General features: G+C 44.9%; 2 protein-coding genes across 4 annotated transcripts in view; one reads left to right on the top strand and one right to left on the bottom strand.

Moving 5' to 3' along the window:
• LOC119394150 (protein canopy homolog 2) overlaps positions 1-12,375 on the bottom strand; it is a 28,452-nt gene extending 16,077 nt beyond the window's left edge. For both annotated transcript variants that reach the window (XM_037661411.2, XM_037661412.2), the window contains exons 1-4: positions 12,135-12,375; positions 11,828-11,943; positions 7,290-7,484; positions 4,987-5,095 (exon numbers count right to left, since the gene is read on the bottom strand). In XM_037661411.2, coding sequence (XP_037517339.1) covers positions 4,987-5,095; positions 7,290-7,484; positions 11,828-11,943; positions 12,135-12,234 — 520 coding nt within the window. In that variant the 5' untranslated portion in view covers positions 12,235-12,375. The remainder of the gene's footprint in view (positions 1-4,986; positions 5,096-7,289; positions 7,485-11,827; positions 11,944-12,134) is intronic.
• A 280-nt stretch (positions 12,376-12,655) lies between these two features.
• On the top strand, positions 12,656-22,928 carry LOC119394149 (HIG1 domain family member 1B). Of its 2 annotated transcripts, none has more exons than XR_007416073.1 (3): positions 12,656-12,762; positions 15,726-15,852; positions 21,597-22,928. XR_007416073.1 is itself a non-coding variant. In XM_037661410.2 (3 exons), the coding sequence occupies exons 1-3, from the start codon at positions 12,835-12,837 to the stop codon at positions 21,800-21,802; spliced, it is 336 nt and encodes a 111-aa protein (XP_037517338.1). In that variant the 5' UTR covers positions 12,668-12,834; the 3' UTR covers positions 21,803-22,928. The 2 variants fall into 2 exon arrangements, 1 of the variants encoding a protein (XP_037517338.1); XM_037661410.2 differs by having other exon boundaries at positions 12,668-12,837.
• Positions 22,929-23,438: the final 510 nt, after the last annotated feature.

Below are 23,438 nucleotides of genomic sequence, written 5' to 3'. Positions count from 1 at the left end.
GGGAAAGTAAAGGCAACGCTTTTGAAAAGGTACCGAATTTCCCCAGAAGCATTTAGGCAGCGTTTCAGAGTAGCGAGCAAAAAGAGTAATGAGGACTACCGTATTTACTCGCGTAATGATCGCACTCGCGTAATGATCGCACCCCTAAATTTTGTCGCCTAAATTCGATTTTTCTTTTTCCCCGCGTAATGATCGCACCCCGAACTTGCCGCATCGATATGTCGTGTGCCAAGTCTAGCCGATGATCATCGCGTTTATCATCTGTCGAATGTTGCGTTAATAACTCTTCCAAACTCGCCAAGTGAACTGCACGCACCAAACATATTCGTAATTTTTGCCCACCGTTGGCGGAAACGTGCCATTTAGGATTGCAGTAAAGACAAATGCCGCAGTTATCACTGAATGCCCGCCATGTGTTTTATGTCTGTGGCAGCTGAACGCGCCCATCTTTGTTTCTGTGATCTGAAAGCAGGCATCGCTACGCTAATGCCGTAAATTTACTGATTTAAATGAAAGCATTCCTTATTTAGACAGAAGAGACTGTTCTGACGCGCGTGACGTACTCACAACCACCGTGACTGACGAAAAGAAGAAAAAAAAATGCGGTCGCTTCGCTCTGTGGGCCGCCATGTTTGTTTTGCTATCCCGCACTGTTACAGCGGCGGCCGCCTGTTGGTCGACCTGTTGTCATCCCGCAGCAACAAACTGCCGACGCATTCCCATAATTCCTGAAAAAGCCGTGTCGCCGCCATCCCAGCCGCCCGTCACGGTGTCACCTGACACCATGTTTTTTTGGCTGTGCTTTGTGATCGTCTGTTGAAGCGCCGTTTCACCATGGGGCGGTATGCGAGCTTTACTGCCGCGTTCAAGCTGAAGGCGCTTGATTACGTGCTAGAGCACGGAAACCGCGCTGCCGGCAGACATTTCGGCGTCGACGAAATCCGGATCCGATATTGGAAAAAACAGCGCGAGAAGCTCATGGCTACGAACAGCATGCGCCGAGCTTTCCGCGGACCCAAAACGGGCAAGTTCCCTGACATCGAAAAGGCAGTCCTCGAATACGTGAGGGACATGCGCAAAGACGGTTGTGCCGTGTCGTTAGACATGGTACGGACGCAGGCGCGCACAGTTTCCCGGAGGCTGGGAATAGCCACGAAGGACTTCCGCGCCAGTTCCGGCTGGACGACACGCTTCATGCGACGGAATGGACTGTCGCTGAGGCGGCGGACGTCGTTGTGCCAGCGACTTCCATCCGCGTACGAAGACAAAGTGATCGATTTTCACAGGTTCGTCACGAGGATACGCCAGAAGAACGGTTTCCTGCTGTCACAGATAGGCAATGCCGACCAAACGCCGTTGACGTTTGACATGCCTTGAAGCACTACTGTGAACGAGAAAGGTGCTCGAAGTGTGCTCGTGAAAACGTGTGGTGCGGAGAAGCAGCGGTGCACCGTGATGCTCGCAGTGACGGCAGACGGGCGGAAGCTGCCGCCGTATGTGATTCTGAAGCGGAAAACAATTCCGAAGGGAAACTTTCCCCGTGGCATCCACATCCGCGCTCAAGCAAAAGGGTGGATGACGGCAGACCTCATGGTCGATTGGATCAAGACGGTTTGGGGGCGAAGAGCAGGAGCGCTTCTGCTTCCTTCACTTCTTGTGCTGGACAGCTTTCGGGGCCATCTCGTTGACAGTGTCCGTACCGAGCTGAAGGAGCGGCGCACGGAAATCGCAGTGATCCCTGGGGGTCTAACTTCGCTGCTACAGCCTCTGGACGTGTCACTGAACAAACCGTTCAAGGACAACGTCCGGAGGCTGTACGCAGAGTGGATGGCGGCGGGCGACCACGATTTCACTCCAAGTGGCAAAATCAGGAGACCCTCCGTGGAAGTCCTCTGCTCATGGATTCTCGAAGCATGGAGTACCATTTCCGACGAGGTGGTCGTCAAGAGCTTTAAGAAGACTGGCATCTCCAACGCGCTCGACGGGACAGAAGATGACCGTCTGTGGGACAGTGAAGACACTGCCGATTCCGACAGGGAATCGTGCGGCGACGACACTGACGCCAGTGACGCTTCAGACTCAGAATGAACGTTAGGGGGTCAGAGAGTTCAAAAATAAAAGGGCAGTGTTCCATGCATGTAGCTCCTGCGTAATGCGTGCATTTTATTACAAAGGTAAGCCTTACTCTACTTTTATTTTTGGTTATGTTCATGATAGCTATCGTAAGAATTCAGATTAGCGACTTCTTTGCGTTTTCGGTGCTCAGAATATTGTTTCACGGAAAATTTACCCCGCGTAATGATCGCACCCCGAAGTTGGCGTAAATTTTTTTGAAAAAAAAAAAGTGCGATCATTATGCGAGTATATACGGTACTCTGAGTTCGCGTACAGTTTGAAAACAAACCTCGTGGAGTGGCTTAAAGGAGCCAAAGTATATCAAACAAGAGACAAAATTGTGGAGTGTATATGTCTCGAACAATTCTACCGCAGTATTCCACAGGCAGTGAGGCTTTGGGTTCAAGACAAAGATCGCGTACGATAGACAAGGCGGCGCTGCTAGCGGATGAGTATGTGATGCGGCGAAAGCTCACTACTGAAGACGACCGTTCGCAAGGAAGAGATAATCAGGGCGGTTTTATCTATACCAAAAAGCAGAAACAGGAAAACGCTATTCAGAGGGCCGAATCTGCGGAAAAGACACAGGAAGGGAACCAAGATAACGGAGTTAGCAACACTTCCGAAGAAAAACGAAAGAAGGTTGACGCTAAAGAATTTGAGAAAAGACAGCTGTATCGATGTTATGATTGCCAGGGTCTAGGTCACTTTGCTGTGGAATGCAAGAAAGAGAAGGCAGTAGTGCTTTCCTATGTGAACGAAAGCGAAGAAAGCTTTAAGCTTCTCCGTCCATACCTACAGGAGTTACATATTAACGGAAAAACCTGCAGTGTATTAAGAGACAGCGGAGCAACAATGGACCTAGTTCACCCTTCTTTTGTAAACGTGGAGGACTATACAGGGAAGGTAATCAGGATTAAATCAGTGCTAGAAGAACGCAGCATTCACTTACCAGTAGCAAGAGTGATAATATCCGATCCTTTCAGAGACCTGGAGACAGAGGCAGGTGTGTTGAAGGCGCTGTCAATGAACTACCGGTATCTCTTTTCAAACCATTCGGAACATTTGTTACGGGAGCACGGTCGAGGGTTCGAAGAGGAAACAGTGCAAACATTAATGCACTCGCCAGCCCGCCAAATCGCTGCCCAGCTAGCGGACGAACCAAGCACAGGAGGGGCCATATGTAAGGAAGCGCATTCCTAACTGGAACATAATGCCGCGGCAGAAAAAGCAAAGAGCGTGATAGCCAGGAGGCACGTAAGGTGATCCCCGCTGAAAGTCCCTGAGCGCCAAGCAAAAGAGAGACTGAACGCTTACAACTTCAAACTACGAAGCAAACGAAAGTCATTCTATGCGGAACGTAAGCATTCGCAAAGAAGGGATGGAATTCATTCGCATAGCTGTACTTTGCGTGTGTGTGGTTCCAGTATTTTTCATTATTCATTCAGTCTCTTTAACTTTTCTTTGCAACAACAATGGCATGCGGACCTTGATGACGTTTCACGAGAAATGGAAGGCTGTTTTGAATGGTGGTTCGAATTTTTGTGAAAAAACTGAGAATAAAGACAATGTTGATTTTGAAAATGTACTAGCCTGGCGAATCAAAGGTCGAGGGCCTGCGCTTGCGCATGGAGCAGCGCTATGTTGTTTTGTTTGTATGACATACTTTGTCCAGGACATGGGTCAAGGAAGTCATCGCACAACGGTCGCCGCCAGTGGGCTACAAGCTTCATCTCCGTTCTTCATGGCCAGTGAATTGTGTTCACCGGCCATTCCGAACTTCCGGGGCGAGGAGGAGCTGTTAGATACGAACTGCGCACCATTTCAGCATCCAGCTTTTCAGTGGATAAGTGCGGCATTCCCTCAGAGGCATGGGAGTGTGAGTCATCCTGTGAGTGACACCTTCACGCCGGAGCCGAGGTGGTTCATGTGCCATGTTCATCGACCTGGGGATGATGGCCGCGCCATGATGTAACATGATGCAAGGAGGCATTGCATCTCCAGGCGCACGCTTTCGCAATAGATCAACTCCGCAGGGAGTGCAGTCCCCCGGCAACACGGCTCTGGGTCTCCTATGGGCCGAAAGTGACGCCACTTGTTTGGGACTGCTGATTGGACGAACATGACATCACTCGCCCCATTTCTTGATGGGCTGGAAGTGAGGTGTTGTAAAGTTTTATAAGAAGCACAACCATCGAAAGACGAGTCGTCTTCTCCTGGCCGTGGTCCGCAGCGTACGATATGCTGCCGGGCGAAACTATATGCATCTGCAGTCTTTTCACCATATTCTCTTAATGCACCTATTGTAAATAAAACCAAGTTCTTCATCGTACGTCCGCATCATTCACGGCCAACTCCCGCACCTCAGCGGCGAGATGCAATAACAGTCACAGACACGACACGGATGCCCGAACGGCAGAGACAAAACCGCGCGCTGAAATCAAGCATTTGCACCTCTCAGATCTACCGGCACGTCATCGTTGGCGTAGGCCTTCCATCGCTTCGGGGTCTTCTCGCGGCTGCCATTACCTTTCCTGTTCCCTAGTATTCTTTCGCTGTGCGTACTCGGGGTCTTCGGCTCGCCACCGTTGCTTCACAGCCATTTGTTGGGCTAACTCTTGCCTTTTTAATTTTTAGTGGACCAGTCGTGAGTAACGGTATTTACCGAATTTCTGTGGCACATAACCGTTTATGATGATGATAGTTTTTTTGGTTCGCCGGACAAGGAACTATTCATTAAACAGCTTCACTGTTAAAAGATGTTGAATGCTCAGCAGGAGAATGAAGCACAAGTGTGGTGTTACAAGTACAACGGTCACTGGACAATTTGTTAGCATTCAATACATGAAATTGCCAAAGGCATTTCTTTACCTTTGTTGTTTTCACAAAGCAACCTGAAGGCTTGGGGCTCCACCCTTATCTTGTGCTTTGAGAAAACTCGCATGTAATCGTCTTCGTACTCCCCAATCATATCTTCACACTGCAAATGAAAAAACAAAATATAGGCAAGAAGGTACACATAGGTGGAGATCCAGACTACTGTTCATAAAACACAGAGATAAGCACCAGCAGTGTGGTACACTTGCACCAGAGAACTTCCACCTGAGGGTAATTTTACCGTCTCATGCAGCGCTCCTTTTTCTACAAACTAATTAACAGCGCAGCATCAGCTAAGCCTCACTAGACACCTCCTGAAATGACGATTTTCTTTTGGCACAAGAAATGCCAGAAAAGTCTCTAGAACCAAAAATAATTGTTCACTACATTTCCAAGAGAACATTTTCAAGCAAAAGAAACAAATGTGTAGCGTAACAGCAGACCTAATCAACCAAAGGGTGGATTGTTGGGCAATTCGGTAAATTATCATAAGGTAGATTTTCACTGATATAAATTATCGCTCTGGTAAACCCTGCAGAAAGTAACGTCACTCAGGGTTTTGCGATACATGCCTCACCTGCTTTATTAGGGAAAACGGTTCTATTTCACGAGCTACTGTAATATTAAACAAAGATAGCACTTTGGTGTCAGCAAACGATGAGCACCCACATTCCTTGCAGTGAAGAGATAGGCTGGAACACTGCTGCCCTTTTAGCGAAGCCTTATGATCCAATATGCTGTTATTAATACAACACCAAATTAGTCCTAGAGAGCACTTTTCACAACAAAGCGGCATGTCATAAACTACCCCTGTGGTGCATTCCACCTCTTTCCCTGGCGCTTGGCTTTGCACATGCCTAAGCGCAGGACATGAAAGCAGAAGTGAGAGCTTGACGGGGGCTCAGTGGGATTGCCTGCTGCCAGCATTCTGTACAGACATGGTGTGTCCTATTGTGTCGAGAAAGATGGAGTAAGGTACGGATGTCATGTTTCAAGCTCATAAGAGGAACGGCAAACATTCAGCATATTTCAAATGACCATGAAAACGTTTTAGTTAAAGATCCTGTTAGGAATTTTGGTTAAAAGTGCAGTGCTCAAAGATTTAACGTGACAAATTCGGGCTAAGTAATGCACATAGTTTCATTCCCACCGTCTTCAGTCCTTGTCATATTTGTGTAACTTTTACTCGGAACACTTACACTAGAGCCAAAGTTGGCGTTAGTGGCCAGATTCATAGCAACATGACGTGGTTATCACGAGCAATCGCATAGAGCACTCGTTATACTAAATGTTTTGATGTCGCGTTTCAATCCATGAGTGAGCAGTGTACATCAGAACCTGTAAAGCGCACCACCAAGGAAGCATTCTGCGGCAATAAACTTTTAAGTATAGTTCAGGGGCAGCTGAGATAAGAGCAAATTAGTTGTTCATTTCGAGATTAAGTGGAGCTACAATTTAGGGGAGCCTCTTGAGCAGAAATGTAGCTCCATCAACATTCATCATTCTCGTCCTGCAGTGCACTAAACGAGGTTGAGAATGATGAATGACCATGGAGCTACACTCCTGTTAAAGAGGCTACCCTAGATTACATCAACTAGCACATGCAAGCAACATTCTTCTGCCTTCCCCTACATTAAAGCCAAAGAAACACCCTCAGCCCCTATTTTTTGGTCAATAACTGTATCAGTACAAGCCTTGTGTTCTCTTTTCTTGCCTCTCTTCCTTACAACCTAAAGATAGATTTTGGATGGTTTTAGGCACACTGCCTTTCACAGGAAGTCTTCATGCTGTATGCACTGCAGGCACATGGAAACATTGTGCACGTGACATTTACAGGCAGATGAAGTGGCTTCTTCGAAAAAAAAAAAAAAGAAAATTTCTGGCATTTGTTAGAATTTCCAGCTGTCTTTACAATGCACACCCAGCGACACAAGTTTACCGGATATCGGCTTCACAGCAAGTGCAAAATCCCACTCTTTTAATGCATGACACTTTTAAAATAATTAATAACTGCGTAGGTTCCCAAAACTACAGGCTGAAACTTAACTAAAGACTATCTTCCTGGGCTAAGTGACAATAGCTTTTCTTGCTAATCTTGCATCCAGTAAACTTTTGTTGCTGGTTGCACATCAGTGCAAATTTCAGCAGACACCAATGGTCAGCCCATGATCTACATGCCATCTATACGCATGTCATAAACCTTCAAAGAGGGCTCTCAGAGTTCGCACATGTATGCCTTGGGAGTGTGAGCGGTAGAAGTTGTCTACATCAAAATTAAAATCGAAAGGGATCCTTACGAGCTGCCGAATTTTTCCATTAGCAGTGGGGTCAGGGACAACTTGGTAAGTGCTCAGCTTGTCAACGTCCTTGCTGAGATTCACGAGGATGAGCTCTCCGTTCTCCTTGTGTGTCGCCTGTGCGTAATTGTCCATCTGGCTGCACACTTCGTCGAGGACATCGTGCATGTGCGCCTCCGAGCCAGCGTAAGGAATCTGGAATTGAAAAAAGTTAACTAAAGTCAGTGGTTTTACGAGCCAAAACCACACATTTAGGACGCATACAGTGGCGAGAGCCTCCGAATTCATTTTGACCACCGGGGGTCATTCAACATGCGCCTAAACTGAAGTGCATGAGTGTTGTTTCCTTTTGCCTGAAACAAGCCACCATGGCCAAGAGTTTAACGTGCACCATACCACTTTGTAAACCATGGCTTAGTATAACTAGCACCATACAGCTCAATAAACCATAGTTTAGCAAGTCGCACTATACAGCTTAGTAACACGTTAGCAACTTACAAATAGTAATACTCGCACTATACCGCATAGCAGCATAATGCCCTAAGCAACTACAATATGCCAGAAGCTAAAATTAGTATACCTGCAAGCGAAGAATCAAGAATCCGAAATAAGCAATAGTGTAAGGTGACGGCAGCATTTGCAAGATATACTGGCAAGGCAATTGGTGCTATGCTTTACACCTCATGCCTTGTCGCCTCATGCTTGCCACTCCACCGCATGGCACTGAATGCTACCTTATCATACCCTGCTGTACTTCGAATTTGGTCATATCATGATACGCCAAAATAATAGCATTTTCAAAAATAAGCAAACAGCTTTCGTTATGGCTAAAGCAGCACTGAAAACATTTATATGCTCACTAGTTTATTCTTTCTGTTGCGACTGGGTTTCACTGGCTAACTGTTACACATGTTACTGCTTCACAAGAGCCTCGTCTGGTTGTACTGAAACTGTCAGAACCTTCTCGAATGTTAGTGAATGTTCCAATCAAATTTCTTCTAGAATGCTGACATGTTAGATACCCAGATCACATTTTTCAGTGACCAATGACTGTACTGCACATGTCATTTGCTTTGCTGGGCGCAGAAACTCACCAAACAAAGAGTTCAACCTGCATCATGCCTTGGCTGCTGATGTCTTCACCGTCACAGCAACGTGGAAGTATTGATAAATGTATTATCTGTGATGCGGAATACACATGTACTATTTGATTTGATAGGAGAGCTAAGCTGCAAATAAAAGAGAATGTAGGGGCACGAAGCACGAGCATCAGCTACGTGCGCTGGCTCGCTCAGTTGCTTTCATTCCTTCGATGCAGACGGACGTCTGAGAAACACGGGTGCAGAAACATGGGAACTGCAGTGCAGAGAGTAGCACTCCAGTGGGCAAGTAACATCTTTCTGGTATATTAAGAATAAAACAAGAAAATAAACAAGAAGGGAGGAACTCCAGGCTTAAAAGAGCATATACATACCAGAAGGGTTGTTCTGGAAGGGTTTACAAGTTGGACTATTGATGGCAGTGCACACTGATTGGATGAGGCTAGACGGCTGGCAGCGACAATTTTCACCTCTATGCCAGTTCTCGAGCAATTTCCAATCAATGTGCACTAAAACAGACGGTACACTTAGCGGAGAGTAGCATAATCCCAGCCCCAGGTGCTGGAAGTAACTTGTGCTAAAATTTCAAAATATGCAAATGCCACAGAGCTGGACAGAAGAAAGGTAAAGTTGCTTGTCGTTGCCTGCGGCAAGTCCTACAATATTTTTGTCTGATTAGCAGTTAGTCTGAAATAAAGAAGTGGAATTTTTTTTACCGGTTCGTTTCTTTCTTAGACACAATACAATGAACACAACAGACAATTAAGCCAGGGAAAGCATAGGGGATGTGAATTGTGGTCTTTGAACTGACTAACCTGGACAAAAAATCCCCTTTCCATAGGTGAAATCTGAACCCAACACCTTCGAATTACGTGTCCGATGCTCTACCAATTGAGCTATGACAGAAGGTGATTCCGAGTCAACTCTGTTGGGTATTTCTGTACATGTAATCCCAGGGAGTGATAGCCAGTGTCACTCATAGCCAAGGCGGCAAGTGTGGGACACTCTTTTTGCCAGAAGGCGTCGTGTGGCATGGGATCTTTGCACGAGGCAGCAGCTGACTAATAAACCCTCACCTGCTAACCTAAGGCATTAAGTATGCCGGGGCGAGGCCCTCGCTATGAAAGAAGCGGAACTTTCTCGAGGGGCTTGTTTCTTTGTTAGACATAACCCAACGAATCCAGATAATTAAGCCAGGGAAAGCATGGGGGCCATTAACTGTTGTTGTTTAACTGTAGTGTAGTGATTGTAACATAAACTGAAATTAATTAAAGTGGACCATAAATCACCTTTTGTGCAGCTAGTCTTGTAGCACAATTTCCTTGCATCCCTTCACACTAGGTAAAGACGTTCGTGTAGTGTTACGGAGCACTTTGTGTGGCCATGGTGAAAAAGAATGCCAAGGCAACTGGCACCTACAGCCAGCACGCTAACGTGAATGGACGTGTCGGTTGCACATGTCGACTGTGCTAGCGTGAAAAGTGTTTGTGGGGTGTGCGAAGTCTACTCTCCCCCTTTGTGTGGTCAAGCCCTCCACATTTCAGGGCAAGCGTACAAGGTGCCACACCATCTGGCCTCTTTGAACGTGTTAGGGCAAGCGTCGCTTCTGGGGCAGTGGAAATGACAGAGAGGCCCCAGATGGAAGAGGAGGTATAAAAAGAAACGAGTGAACAACCACGGGATCTCTCATACCATCTGCTTGCAAGTGCATGCATGCTGTGCGTTCGTGTAGTGCTCTCTTGAGAGCGCCGCTAACGCCAGAGCGATGTATTCTGTTTGTTTTTATGTCATCTCGCCTGCCCTGCTGAACCCTCCCCATCGATAAACATGACACTTTTTCATTGACACCATTGACACTTTTGCTCGTATTATAATATTTAGCAAGTTGATTGATGAATATTAACAAATTATGAAATTTGGTAAAATCAGAAAAACTGTCTGTCTCGCTCCAAGCAACATAGTTTATGGTTTTGTCCAGCAGGGGACGCCACTATGTAAACGCAATATACAGTATAGCCCCGAGATGGATTAGTTCCATGGCTGCTGCACACAACACACAAGAAATGATATGCATTAAGAACTTAGCCCGCCAGGTACACAGTGATAACAAGTGTGGTGGGCAACACCGTGCGACAGTGTGCTTGGCCAAAGCATGCAGATTTTTCACTGCATTGAGAGACTTTCTTCCAGTAGTTTAGTGAATGATATATCTAATCAAGAGCACGTAAACATGAAAAACTTCGAAGTGAAAAATGAACGCATACAGTCATACCAGAAAATTAGGAATATTTGTTGGGGCTGAACAACACATGCAGTATATTTGCTGCAAGTCGAGGCTTCTGAAAGAAAGACTAATTAGGGAACTGATGGCATGAAATATCAGCACTAAGCCCATGCAGCAAGTGATAGTATAATAACAATAATATCTGGGGTTTAACGTCCCAAAACCATGACATGATTATGAGAGACGCCGTAGTGGAGGGCTCCGGAAATTTTGACCACCTGGGGTTCTTTACCGTGCACCTAAATCTAAGTAGACGGGCCTCAAACATTTTCGCCTCCATCGAAAATAGCAAGTGATAGTACTAAGCCATTTCTACAGTCTGTGTTTCAAACAATCTTGAAGATGTCCTTATACCAGTGTTGCAGTTGACAAGCAAGTGCGTGGGTTTACTAGCCCTTCACATGCCAACCTGATCCTCAAGCCAAGCTGCTCTGTAGGCTCATTACCAATTACGAGTAACTCAACTTTTATGAAATCAAGATTTTTGCTATCCCAAAAGTGATGTATGGTGCAATGACCCCACTAAGTGCCTCTGACAGTATGTATTAGTTGTTTCTCTACCAACTTTCACTTATGGCCAAGCAAGGATAGTCAAAGATTGCTTTTCACTTTCTTCTCATCTAAAGGTACCCTAATGGCCCAGACGTTTAGTTCTGAATTGCACTATGCTTGTTGAGAGATGAAATTAAGTTTGACTTACCGCAATATTAACATCTATAAAGTTCTTACATCACAATAAAAATATTCAATATTGAAGATCAACTTTCGTTTTTATAATTTAACTTACAAACGTTCAATTTTAAGACACTCCTAACCGTAGTGAACCATAAAAGCACTGCTGTTCGTGCTAGCTTTCAAGCAAACTTGACTTTAGCGCACTTTTCAAGTGCACCGAAGTTTATACTTGGTAGGATATAAACGTGCTGTCCCCAGAACTGATAACTCCACACCGGTGCAGCTCTGAAAATCCTCAGACGCAAAATTGCGGTCAAGAAATTCGATCAAGAAACCTCGATCGTAAATGGACGAGTCATGTCACGACTAGCGACAAAGTTTTGGCAGGTAAACGTGCCCCCCAAATCACCACGTAGATGCTTCAGAGATGTTAACTCGCTCAGCTTCGATCACGCATGAAGCGCGCAAAAAGCACGTACCGTTTTTTGCTTCTGAGTTCCATCGGCTTGCAGCCTGAAGCTTCCGACAGGTATCTTCTTTTTAGGGTCAACCTTTGCAATAGCCGCAACCGACTCTGTCACCAACGCTTTGCACACTGAAACAGAAAAGCGTCACCCAAGTTGACAGAGAAACATCAAAAGTTCTGCTTCATTACTAAAAGGACGAGCGCATTAAAATCAAATAAGCGCGCGAGCCTTCGACTATGCGCAGCTTGCTAGACAGCATAACGGATTAGCTTTTTGTATAGCGTGAACATGCAGTAGTGCCGCGCGGCTTTACACTCACCTTGACACTTCAGCTCCTGCACGGTCGGCTCACAAAACGCTATACAGCAAAGTGTGAAAAGAGCAAGAACTTGTAAGGAGAGGGCACCGAGGTACTGCATTTGGAAGCTATAACTTGAAGCTTGCGTAGCCAACGGCAAATCAAAAGTGCTGAGAACGCTTATTACACGTGTACTACGTGAAACCCACCGCGCCAACCAACGAACCAACTTCGCCGGCGACGACAAAATAAACAGATGAAAAAAAGCGACGCGACTGCTGTAGGCGCCACCTGAAAGATGCTACGATCATTTTAAACATGGCGGCCATAACGGGGCACTTAATGGTTAAAAAAGCATAGCCTCTGAGATTTACAACTAAAACTCCGGGAAAACCGACACCGCTCTCGTGAAATTTATAAATCACATGCACAGTAAATTAATTCAATTAGAGCTGTTGCAACAACTGTTGTGACACAGTACTTGTCATTGTCGTTATTTCTAGTGTTATTTATGGCGTAATTCAGTGACGTTTACTGACGTTTCATGTGACGTCAGGACAGGTGACATACGGGGCACGCTCGCTCTTGCCCCGCTTTCGCGCAACACGAAGGATTTGGCGACGTGAATTTCCGCTCAGTTGTCCAGTCGGTAAGTTCCTGAGCTTGTAGTGCTTCGAGAGATTCTTGCCTCAGGAGCCACAGGAACCACAGCTTCGCGCAGATGGTATGAACTAGCTTCATTTGCAGATTCGCCGACCTCACCTTGAAGCCGCACTCTAAAGAATGAATGAGCAGTAATCGCGGTCGTACCGGCATTTAACCAAACCCGGGCATTTTGCAGCAATCAATGTAAACATCCCTGATCTGCGCTTGCCTATTTTGTTGCCTGCCGCTATTGCAGTGTGACACTATGGTGTTAGTTTAGTGTAGTCGCCTACGACCTTGACGGTTGCCGACCATTGCAGATTTGTATTAGGTGATGCAACGTATATGCACACGTGAAAAATGTCTCTTTTCACGCGGCCTCTCGTATTCTGTACGGTGCTTTGTCGTTCACGAAAGCGCAGAACTGATCGTCTTGCGTACTACATGCGTTTCAGCTGCACCTTCGTTCACCGAAGGATCTAAAGCCGGCAAGTATTTGCTGCACGCGCCGCTCGTGCAGATGACGATATGCGCTACCGGAAAAGCATTTGCATTTCTACAGTATGCTTCGACGTTTTGTCGATCATGTCGTTTGCCGTAATTAATAAGATGGGGCACTTACAGCGATGAAATATTAATCGGTTCTTCTTTTTTCATTTTTTTTTTACTTGAAGTGGACAGTGCGTCAAGCATTTCCGATTGTAGCTCCCTGATGTCAGTTGGCTGAATGAGACTATTCAACATTTTACTTAGCCGGCAGCAGATGTCGCATGTTCTGCTGCCCTAACCACGTAGAGCAAACGTAGGAAAAATAAAACTTATGAAGTTTAGAGGCTTTTACATATTACGTGCCTTCTAGGAATCAGTGTCATGACTTTGTGCAGCTGTTGCTCTTCAGGCCAATTTCCCTTCATTGCCTCAAGAAGTGTAAGATAACTAACAAGCAGCAGTCTTGTCGAGTTGATAACCACCTGCTAACCATACTGCCGATGAGAGCCCAGAGATATGTGAAGTTGGAAGTTTCTCGAGCTGTAGAAGTCCGAGCCAAAATATATTATTCACCACCTGAACGTCACTATTTGAAAATTTCTAAATTACCTAACAGGTGTTTTTTGAGCAACCTCACTGAGAGTGGAAAAAAAAATCGCTACTACTACGTGACGTGTAATTTTTTTTATCATTTTGCAGTATTTGTCACTTAATTGCATTAATTGTTTTATGCAGGAAACAAAATCTAAGATGTCATAACTTGTTTGTGTGTTGTGGCGTGGTAAAATCATCTATACGAAGCAAAGGCACTTGGTGTCAGCACACCCTTGTTGGTAGCTTGCAGATTGGACTGAATATTTAGACAGTAGGCATTATCGACGGCCTCCAACACAATATGTCCACTGCCTTTCTTTTTCAACAGTTTGTTTTTATGACCTGTTGCTGTGACCTTTTGCCGAGATTACCATCCTTATATGGCAATCCTATGCTGCCAGCATGTGGGCCTCTACTGTTTAACAATGGTTCAGTTATTGTTCAAAAGATGAATGAGTACGCCTTCGTGCACCCAAATTAATTTTTACTCTAAGACCTTGAAGTTATCATGGTATCCTTGCGAGATCACTTTTTCCTCGGCAATGTACGAGATGTGCACTGAAGTCATCGAGACTGCTGTTTTGTTCTGCAGACAACACAGGGAAATGGTGCCCTTTATCTCGGTCTGTTATCTCAGTCTTCATAAACACTGTGGAATTTGCAAGACATTCAACAAAAGTGGCATGCATTGACATTGTGTGAATATTCCTTTTTGCTTGGTGTATGGAATATAAAACGGCTGTTGTAGTAATGGTGATGTTAGTTTAGAGAGCGCTTACACTAAAGTTCTTCGTGCTGTTTTTGTTTAGGCGTGTTATGTTTCAATGCAGCTTTTAGACAGCCTCTGCATATTGCGTATGGTCAGAACAGCTGCAGTACTGTAGGGTCTTTTCGTGGCACAGCCCAGGGGATATGGACATGTGAACATATCAAGAACTTAAAAGTCTTGGCTACCACTCTAATTGGAGTGCCCTATCACCACATTTTCTTTAACTAGACTTGTAGGCAAAGGGTGATGCACAGTAGCTGTTGAGACAGCTTATGTGTTTGATAGGTGTGTCATACTTTGCATGGAACATTAACTTGTTAATATTGTACCTTGCACGTACCAGTGAGCAAACTTCATTTGTGTGCTTGCTTTTTTATCCCAAGTTGGTGGCATCGTGCAGATGTGATGAAAGCAAGTTTCTGTGACCCTAACTGTGCTAACTTTCGCTAACTAATGGGAGAGTGGTGCCCTCTATTCCCGGTGACTGTTAGTATGGCATCAGTTGCGAGAAATTGAAAATACAGGCAGTCATGGCTACACACGAACAGACTATGTGGGCTCAGAATGGAAGGTCATGTACGAGCCAGGCACGTAGGCAAGGGGGGGGGGGGGCGCCCCCCCCTACCCCCAAAATTTTTCCAGCCTTCTATATTCCCAGGCAACTTTTTTTTTGTTTTTGCCATGGAAAGACTTTCATTCGAACAATTAGGCCTTGGGCCCCCCCCCCCGAAAAAAAATCCTGGCTACATGCCTGGTGCGAGCTATGTTTTATCGGTGACAAATGTGCGCCTTAACAACTTTGATAGAATTACAATGCCACACATGTGAGATCCCCGGCAATACACGCCGAGTTTAAGAAAACATTGTGAACAATAGCAACACTTTCTGTGTATATTAAACCACCAGTGTGTCGTTAGCATTCACATGGGAAAGCTTCCAGATAACTAGTAATTACTAACCCTTTATGTATTTGTTTCACAGCTATTGTTGTGCTAGTATATTTCAGAGTGCATTGAAAGTTAATCTGGCGTCCTCATCTACAACGTGCCTCACGATCAGTTCACAGATTCCTCACGTAGAGGTTAAGGATTGAATTTTTTGTTTCTCCATTCTAGGCACTGATGAATGATAACAGCAAAAAGATGGCGTCGGCACTGGCAACAGTCGACACGCCGTACAAAGAAGAAACTGCGACCGAGAAACTCAAGCGAAAGGCCAGAGAGTCCCCTTTCATGGTCATTGGTACGTTTGTAGATTTCATTTGAAAAGTACGATGTAAAGTTGTGGAACAACTGTTACAGAGATCGTAACATATCATGATAGTTCTTTGGCACTGTAATATCGCCAACAAAACACCCATGTGTTTCTCTTTTTAAACTGTGACATGAAGTTTTTACATGAACATTTAATAGAAGTGAAGAGGAAGTTTTTTTTTTTTTTCTTGTGTCTTTCTTCTAACCGAAAATTTTCTGCAATGGTAGAACATGTTCATTTCAGAACAGTGCAGAAAAGGTCAAAATGCCAGAGGAGACACAAACAGGCACTGAACATGTGTTGGTTTAAATATTTAAAGGGGTGGTGCCACCAAATTTGTGGCTTGCGCGTTCTTTGCTGTAGGCATTTCCTATAGCTCCAGGAAGCATGATGCACGCACCAAGATTCATGTATTCTCGCTAAATAATTTAACATCGCCTTTTGATGTGGACAGCTTTCGGTTTCGGTTTCTGGGCGCCGAGGTTGGGCAGTGACGTAGAAGTGTAGGAGGCGTGATCACTTGACCACACAAGGCTGTGACGCACTAAGCCAGGAAGTGATCGAAACTCGGCGAGTGATGTAGCAACCGATGCTTTGCCAGTACTATAGTGAACTAGAACATATTCTAGTTCACTACAGCCGGTACGTACGTTGCGGAGGTGGCGGAGGTCCGGAGGTCACTCACGTTAATACAGCAGATTTGGTGTGACGTCACTACAACTTTCGTTGATTATCCTACAGGTCTACGTCAGTGTTGGCGCGCTAGCGATGGGTTTCGATCGGGAGAATGGGCATTTAGGTACACTTTGGAAGTGAATTAAAATATATTCTAAACGTTTGCTGTGTCCGACCCTTCGTGTGGAGTGTCCTTGCATACAGGGGAAACCCACAACAGGCTTGTTATAGCCTCGAAATTTGATGGCACCACCCCTTTAAAGGGATACTAAAGAGCGAAACGATTTTTTTTTTTTCATATTAGTAAAGTTCTCTTTCACGATACCAAAAACACCACGCTTGCTGCGAGAAGACACTTAGTAAGCGAGAAAACGCGCAAAAACAGAATGTGCGTGGCGACGCCACCTTGAAATTTCCGCACCATTCGCCGTGACGTCGCATGTTTTGACGGCATCTACTAGGGACTACGTAGTTCCTAATCGGTGGAAATGAAGTGCATTGTCCTCTGAAGTGGCCATAGACTTAAAGGGACACTAAAGAGAAACAATGAATTGGTTTAGATTGATAAAGTGTGCTCGGAGAACTCTTGTGTAGTTTATTTCACCACCATAGGTTTATTATTAGAGGAGAAAAGCAAGTTCAAAGTTTCATTTTAAAATTTCGCGCCGAACTTTGTAATTCGTGACGTAAAAGACTTCAAAGAGCATTTAACGTATTTTGGCGCCACTGGCTCGACGAAATTTCCACAAACTCGTTATGTCAAGTCTCTGGCCCCCTCAGAGGACAATGTACTTCAATTTAACTGATTAGGAACTATGTAGGCCCAAGCAGGCGCCGTCAAGAATATGTGACGTCACGGCAAATGGCGCGGGAATTCCAAGGTGGCGTCGCCACCTGTATTTTCTTTTTGAGCGTTTTCTCGCTTATTAAGCGTCTTCGTGCAGAAAGCGTGGTGTTTTTGGTATCGTGGAAGACTACTTTACTAATGCGAGAAAAATCGTTTTGCTCTTTAGTGTCCCTTCAACATACCAAGTTTGGGGTAATTTTGTTGAGCCAATATATCACCAAAATATGATAAATACACTTTGAAATCCGTGACGTCACGCGAAAAGATTTCAGCGCGAAATTTAAAAATGAAACTTAAAAATGAGCATGCCAGAATAGCCTGAAGTTATATCAGCGTTGATGATCTGCCCACGTTCATAAGTATTGCTGTGTAGCAGCAACTGAATATTTCACTGAAAGAAATCTGCTTTTCATTGAAATCCCCCGCTAGCTTCTAGCACATGCCAGTCCACCTACACAGAGAAAATCGCCTTGGCTTCATGAACCGGGTAATTCAATTCCAGCTAGCTTTGAATTTGCTTGTTAAAGGGGTACTGATACGAAAATTTTGAGTTGTCATATTTTTTTTTGTCAAATGAAAGGCCAAGTCCTCAGGAGCCTAGAAGATATACTGGTAAGTGTGAGGGCACCATGAAAACCTAATTACATGTTTTTAAACGCTAGTTTCTGTTCCTACTGTACCCTGACGTCTCAACATGGTATGAGCTTCTCGTAACGTGCTTGCACAAGATATCGTGACGTTTCCACAGCCACTCTGCTGTGGGCTCCGATGGTGACGCACAAGCGGCCATTTTGAATGTTTTTGGTGACGTATGTTTTGGTATATGATGTCATGACAACTAGCCATACCGGTACGTGAAGTCGCCAGAATCGGCACTGTAGCCTGACGTCTTGCTAGGGCCTATGTTGCACCATGTGAAAATTAATTTCAATATCAATGTAAAATATCAACATTTACTGAGCTTCACAGTTGCTCAGAGTGGCCTCTGTATGCAGGAGGTTCGTATGGCCTCAAACAGCCTCAAACATTGGCGTCAGTACCTCTTTAAAAGGTGTCAATGCCTGGCAAGTTCAAAGCCTTCACCTTGGCATACCTGCCAAGTCTCCCGGATTACCCGGGAGACTCCCGGATTTTGAACGTTTCTCCCGGTTGTACGGGTCATAAGAAAATCTCCCGGAAATCTAGTTTTGCCGCGCGTCCAGTGCATTGCGCGCCCCGTGCGTCACGGTGACGCGAGGTGGGACGTTTCGCGTACAGATGCGCTACACGCAATTTAAAAATTGATCCTAAATGTATTATAGGTTATATCAGCCGTTAATATTTCGTAGATGATGCGTTTGTGTACACAAAAATCTATCCCACAAGTTATCTCGCCTTCAAAAATTTGTGTCACTACTGCTTTAAGTGGAGAGCCCAGCACTTAAAAGGGTAGCCGTTACCGATGTCTGTCGAGATAGCGCGTTCGCCAGCGCTCGCGACCGTCCCCGTCTCAACGGCGCCCCTTATGGTCCCTTGCCCGACGAAATAATTGGTAAGCAAGCGACGACAGGCCTCGCACGCGGAGCGATGGTATCGCATGTGCCCTTCGCGCGACGGTGACGGCCGGGTAGTTTCACCTCTGCTTCAACCGCGTTCGTCCCTAGCGCTAGCGCGCATTTACTCGCACGTGAAACAGACGATGCGTAAGCGATGTTATCGGTTTGGACTCTGTACAGATCAGCGGCGACCGCAAAATCCCGCTGACAGTGTCCATATAATTGCTATCGCAGTAACCCCCCCACCCCCCGCGGTCGGCATACTTCATACCCCCCCCGTTGAGTAGATCTCCCGGATTCCGTTTCTCCAAACTTGGCAGGTATGCCTTGGTCGTATCAGACTTGTGGGCCACTCGAAGCTGCTTCACGAAATCAGCAAGCTCATTTTCATGGTCCAGAAATTTCCTTGTTTCTAGTCTGGGACTGCCTTTACTTGATGACTCGCTGTCGAAAGATAGATTTTCTCCAGTTGCATACGCACATGTCCGGCATGCAGAATTGACGGGTTGCCTCCCTGTTGCTCTTTCTCTTCCTCACATAGAATAACTTTATATTTAAAGCTATTCTCATGGCAGAAGTGCACAAAGTTACCATTGTTGAACGTGGTTAAACGCAAGTTTGTCGAGCGGTAGCTTTTGAGCCTCACACCTTTATGCCCCCCCCCCCCCTCCTCTTTCTTCTTCCTGGTTCTGGTGAAGCAGCTGCCAGACAGCTGCTTTTGCAGCAGTGACTACCACATCTACAACTGCACCGCAAGACAACATGCAGGTGCTGGTCTGTATTCATAGTTAAAAACAGTGCAAAATAATCATGGACAAGAGGGCACACAGGACTAGTGCTGACTGAACACATAGAAGGGTTTAGAAGGGCGTTGAAGGGAATAGAGCTCACTGAAGTAGCAATGCCCTTCTAAACCCTTCTGTGTGTTCAGTCAGTGCTAGTCCTGTGTGCATATTGTCCGGGTTTATTTTGCGCTATTTTTAACTATGAATGCGTACCAACTGGCTTGCATTCACATGCTTGTTCATGCCATAGGCACTCTTGGCGCGAATGCACTGTGAACTTGGATGCAGATGGCGCCTCTGGCGGTGGTGGCACGAAAGACTGATCTTGAGCAGTTCGTTTTTTTTTTAATGCACCGCACTAGCATATAGCTGAGGTTCTGTGGCCTACATTGTGACAACAGGCGACGCGCATGGATCCGGCATGACCTTGGTTGAGCTTGAAGGTCATGTTGACGGAACAAGGCGTTTTTTGGGTTTGTATCAGGAGGAGCAGAGCTATTGCTCCGAGTGACCCATGTACAGTAGACTCAGTAAACGGAAATCTGTTAAACGGAACTGCTGCTTAAACGGAACAACTGCATCTAATATAATTGGTTTCATACTTGGATTCTGCACTCCTGTTCATCTCTCAGTAAACGGAACTCCTGTTAAATGGAACACATTTTCTTGGTCCCTTCAGGTTCCGTTTAACGAGAGTCTACTGTAGTAGTATTTGGATCTAGGTGGACTTTAAAGAGCACCAGGTTGTCAAAATTAACGGTGCCGTAATAGTGGAGTTCAGCGCATTTGAGGATCCAAAAAAGACTCACTTATTTCACTCTTTCCTTCGCTATGCTCCATTTGTCGGCTCGTCTCTGCTCCTGGCTGAGTGCTCCTCATCACACAGTGAGGAGGAAGAGCGGCGAGCATGTGTACCTGGGAGCAGACAAACAGGTCCTTTTTTGTGGATGACATGACCAGATGTGAATGTCCACGTTACGGCCAATGCTTGGGATTAGCGAAAGGCCCGGAGAGCAGGAGGGATTGTTTCTTAGAATTTGTGGCGCGCCCGCGGCTTGTAGCGCTGCCACATTCGGCGTTGCTGATCGTGATGGCGTTCTGAGCTCAATGCATGCGTTTACCTGAAATGTTAAAAAATTATCGTAGGTAGTTTAGGGGCCCTTTAAAGGAGTACTGACACGATTTTGAAGTGCAGCAAAACTGACGTTTTTTGTTTCCTTGGCATGTAGTGTTAACGCTCTCCCCAGACTGCATCCGGGAAACACGTATACATATTTAAGTTTGATTTTAAAGTTTTCATCTGCCAGCATCTGCAAGGCAGCTTCACCGCATGGAGAGCCCCATGACGTTTCAAGTCAGCTCACTTGGTTTGCGAAATCTGGGTTCTGCATGCAGCCTAAATCACAGAAATCGCTGTCGGGGGCACTGGACGACAGTTCACTCATCATGAACCACGTTCGACTGACAGCAAAGGACAGCAGGTGCATATTTTGTGAGTTGCAGTCTGCCCGTGACGTCACGGGCAGACTTGACACGTCACTATGAAGCCGCCCTCTCGAAACTGAAACCGAAACTGCTGGTTGAAAGAAGCGGTATTAAAAATGTATGCAATGCATCCCCAGGCACCACGACACTCTTTTTAGGGTTCTCAACACCCGTGCTTTCATTTAGAGCAACAACCCGAAAAATTTTAAAATTCATGCCAGTACTCCTTTAAGGGAGCTGATAGGGATTAGTACTTTCTAACCACTTGCTGCTCTTTAGGATTTTTCATATGACAGGTTTTTTTGTGACACTATCCATTTCTAAAACTTTTGTCCTTGACATTTGACAGAGATTATTCGAGGTATTCTTTGTATCTGACCACAATTTTTTGTTTTTTGTATCCAGGTCTGACTGGTTGTGTCTTCGTCTGCACGTACGGGGCCTTTCTGTTCCGGAGGCGCAAGAAGCTCGACCCCTCCCTCTTCTTGATGCAACTCCGTGTCAGTGCGCAGGGAACTGTGATTGGATGCTTGATGGTTGGCGTCACCTACAATCTCTTCCAGAGAATTCTTAATCGAGGCAGCAGCGACGGGGATGACAAGGGCTCCTGATGTTTCTTAGTTATTTAGCTATTAGCCATCATTATTTAAATTAATAGTACTGGCTATAAAAATCTTACGTTATGCACTTTGAATGTGTGATTGTGCTTATCAGTTAGGTTCTTTTTCCACATTTTTTCACGTCACTGATGTCTGAAACTGCTGTATCTGTGCCTTTGTTAACGTTTTGCCTTTAAGGTGCTGTTGCCGGTGTTGCATTTATGCAAAGAGAAAAATCAATTCAACATACGTTAACGTTATCTGAACTTCGCATTAACGGCCTGTTCCAGTGTTAGAAGGCATTTTCGTGATTAAACACTGTTTTTCAGGCGCTAAAGTATGCATTCCTTATCTTAACGCTCTTGTACGCCTTTAAAAAACAAATACGTAAAATTTACAAATTTGCAGTCAGCGGTATTTGACCAGAAATAGGACTTTCATATGAAGTGCCATGTTGATACGTTATTTGTTGGGCCTTCTCTACTCTGTGACTGGCATAAATATCAGAAACTGTGTATAGCTTTTGTTTTGGTTTAATCTGCCTGAAATATATGCTGCAAGAGAAATACTGCCTGACGCTTTTGTTAGCTGTGTTGTACTTTGAAATGTGATGCAGCAAAGGTGGTGATGTTAATTTATTTTTATTTGTTTTTGCTTTTAGTAGGAAGCTACTTCAATTTTTTTAGTTCTATTTCGTGACCACATCATGCATGCAAACATGGATACACTGCTCCCCTTTACACAGCGCAGGGCATTTTAAACACTCTGTCCTGACTTCTCTCTTTTCTCCCTTTTGCATTTTGTTAATTTATTAATTCAATCTATAGCTGTTGCAGTGATGCAGCTTGGCGGAATGTAAGTTAATGTTGCAGATGTGAACTGCTATGCAGTTTCAGGTGTGCTTAGCTTAGAGCTGTTTTAAGCCAAATAAAAAGTGTATTTTATGACCTTACTGTTTTTCTTTAAAAAACAGGGCAAGTTGTTACACTTTCGTTGTTGTCCCATGTTGTTATATTGGGAACTTCACTGCACATATAAACTACAAGAACTTGACAAATTTTGATCAGTGGAAACTCTGTGAAGCACATGTTGAAGTGCAATATAAATATTGCTGAAAAATAAAGCTTTTTTTTTCTGATTCTTTCATAATGTTTTAATGGTGCAATAGCAAATGCAGAGAGGTGCAGATTGCTATGCACTCGGTTTGTTAGCCAATATATATAATCAGTTTATAATTTTGTAGCAGTGATAGTGGGACATAACTCTACAGTTGCTGCTGCAAAATTAGGACTGAACAAAACTTGCCAATTGACTTGCTATGAATTTCAGGGCAGTTTTTTATGTGGACAAGTTGTAGGGCATTTCAATTTATGGTGCTCCCACACTTCAAAATTCTCTGAAGTCACACATATTTTGAGCCTTTTATCATTTAAAGGCCCCGAATGCACTAGGATTGCTGAACAGGCGGCTACTGCGCCTCGACAACATGAAATATATTGTAGCAAAACAGCCATTTGGGCTAGTTGTGTAGTAGTGCGCTTTGTGTCGTCGGTTCCTTCCTTTTGTCCTTGTTCCCATAGTGCGCCTATTTGCTTTAAGATATGAACATGAAATATCCCGTGACGGAAAGCGAGAAAAATTTCTGTGA

The sequence above is a fragment of the Rhipicephalus sanguineus genome, chromosome 5, assembly GCF_013339695.2.
Source record: "Rhipicephalus sanguineus isolate Rsan-2018 chromosome 5, BIME_Rsan_1.4, whole genome shotgun sequence".
NCBI classification, from domain to species: Eukaryota; Metazoa; Arthropoda; class Arachnida; order Ixodida; family Ixodidae; genus Rhipicephalus; species Rhipicephalus sanguineus.
Note: the sequence above shows the minus strand (reverse complement) of the source record. Positions and strands in the feature narration are given on the sequence as shown.

Bases quoted from the DNA above. Each gene is read 5' to 3' on its own strand.
- LOC119394149 (XM_037661410.2), top strand. The intron at 15,853-21,596 runs GTACGTTTGTAG...TTTTGTATCCAG, and splicing joins GTCCCCTTTCATGGTCATTG to GTCTGACTGGTTGTGTCTTC.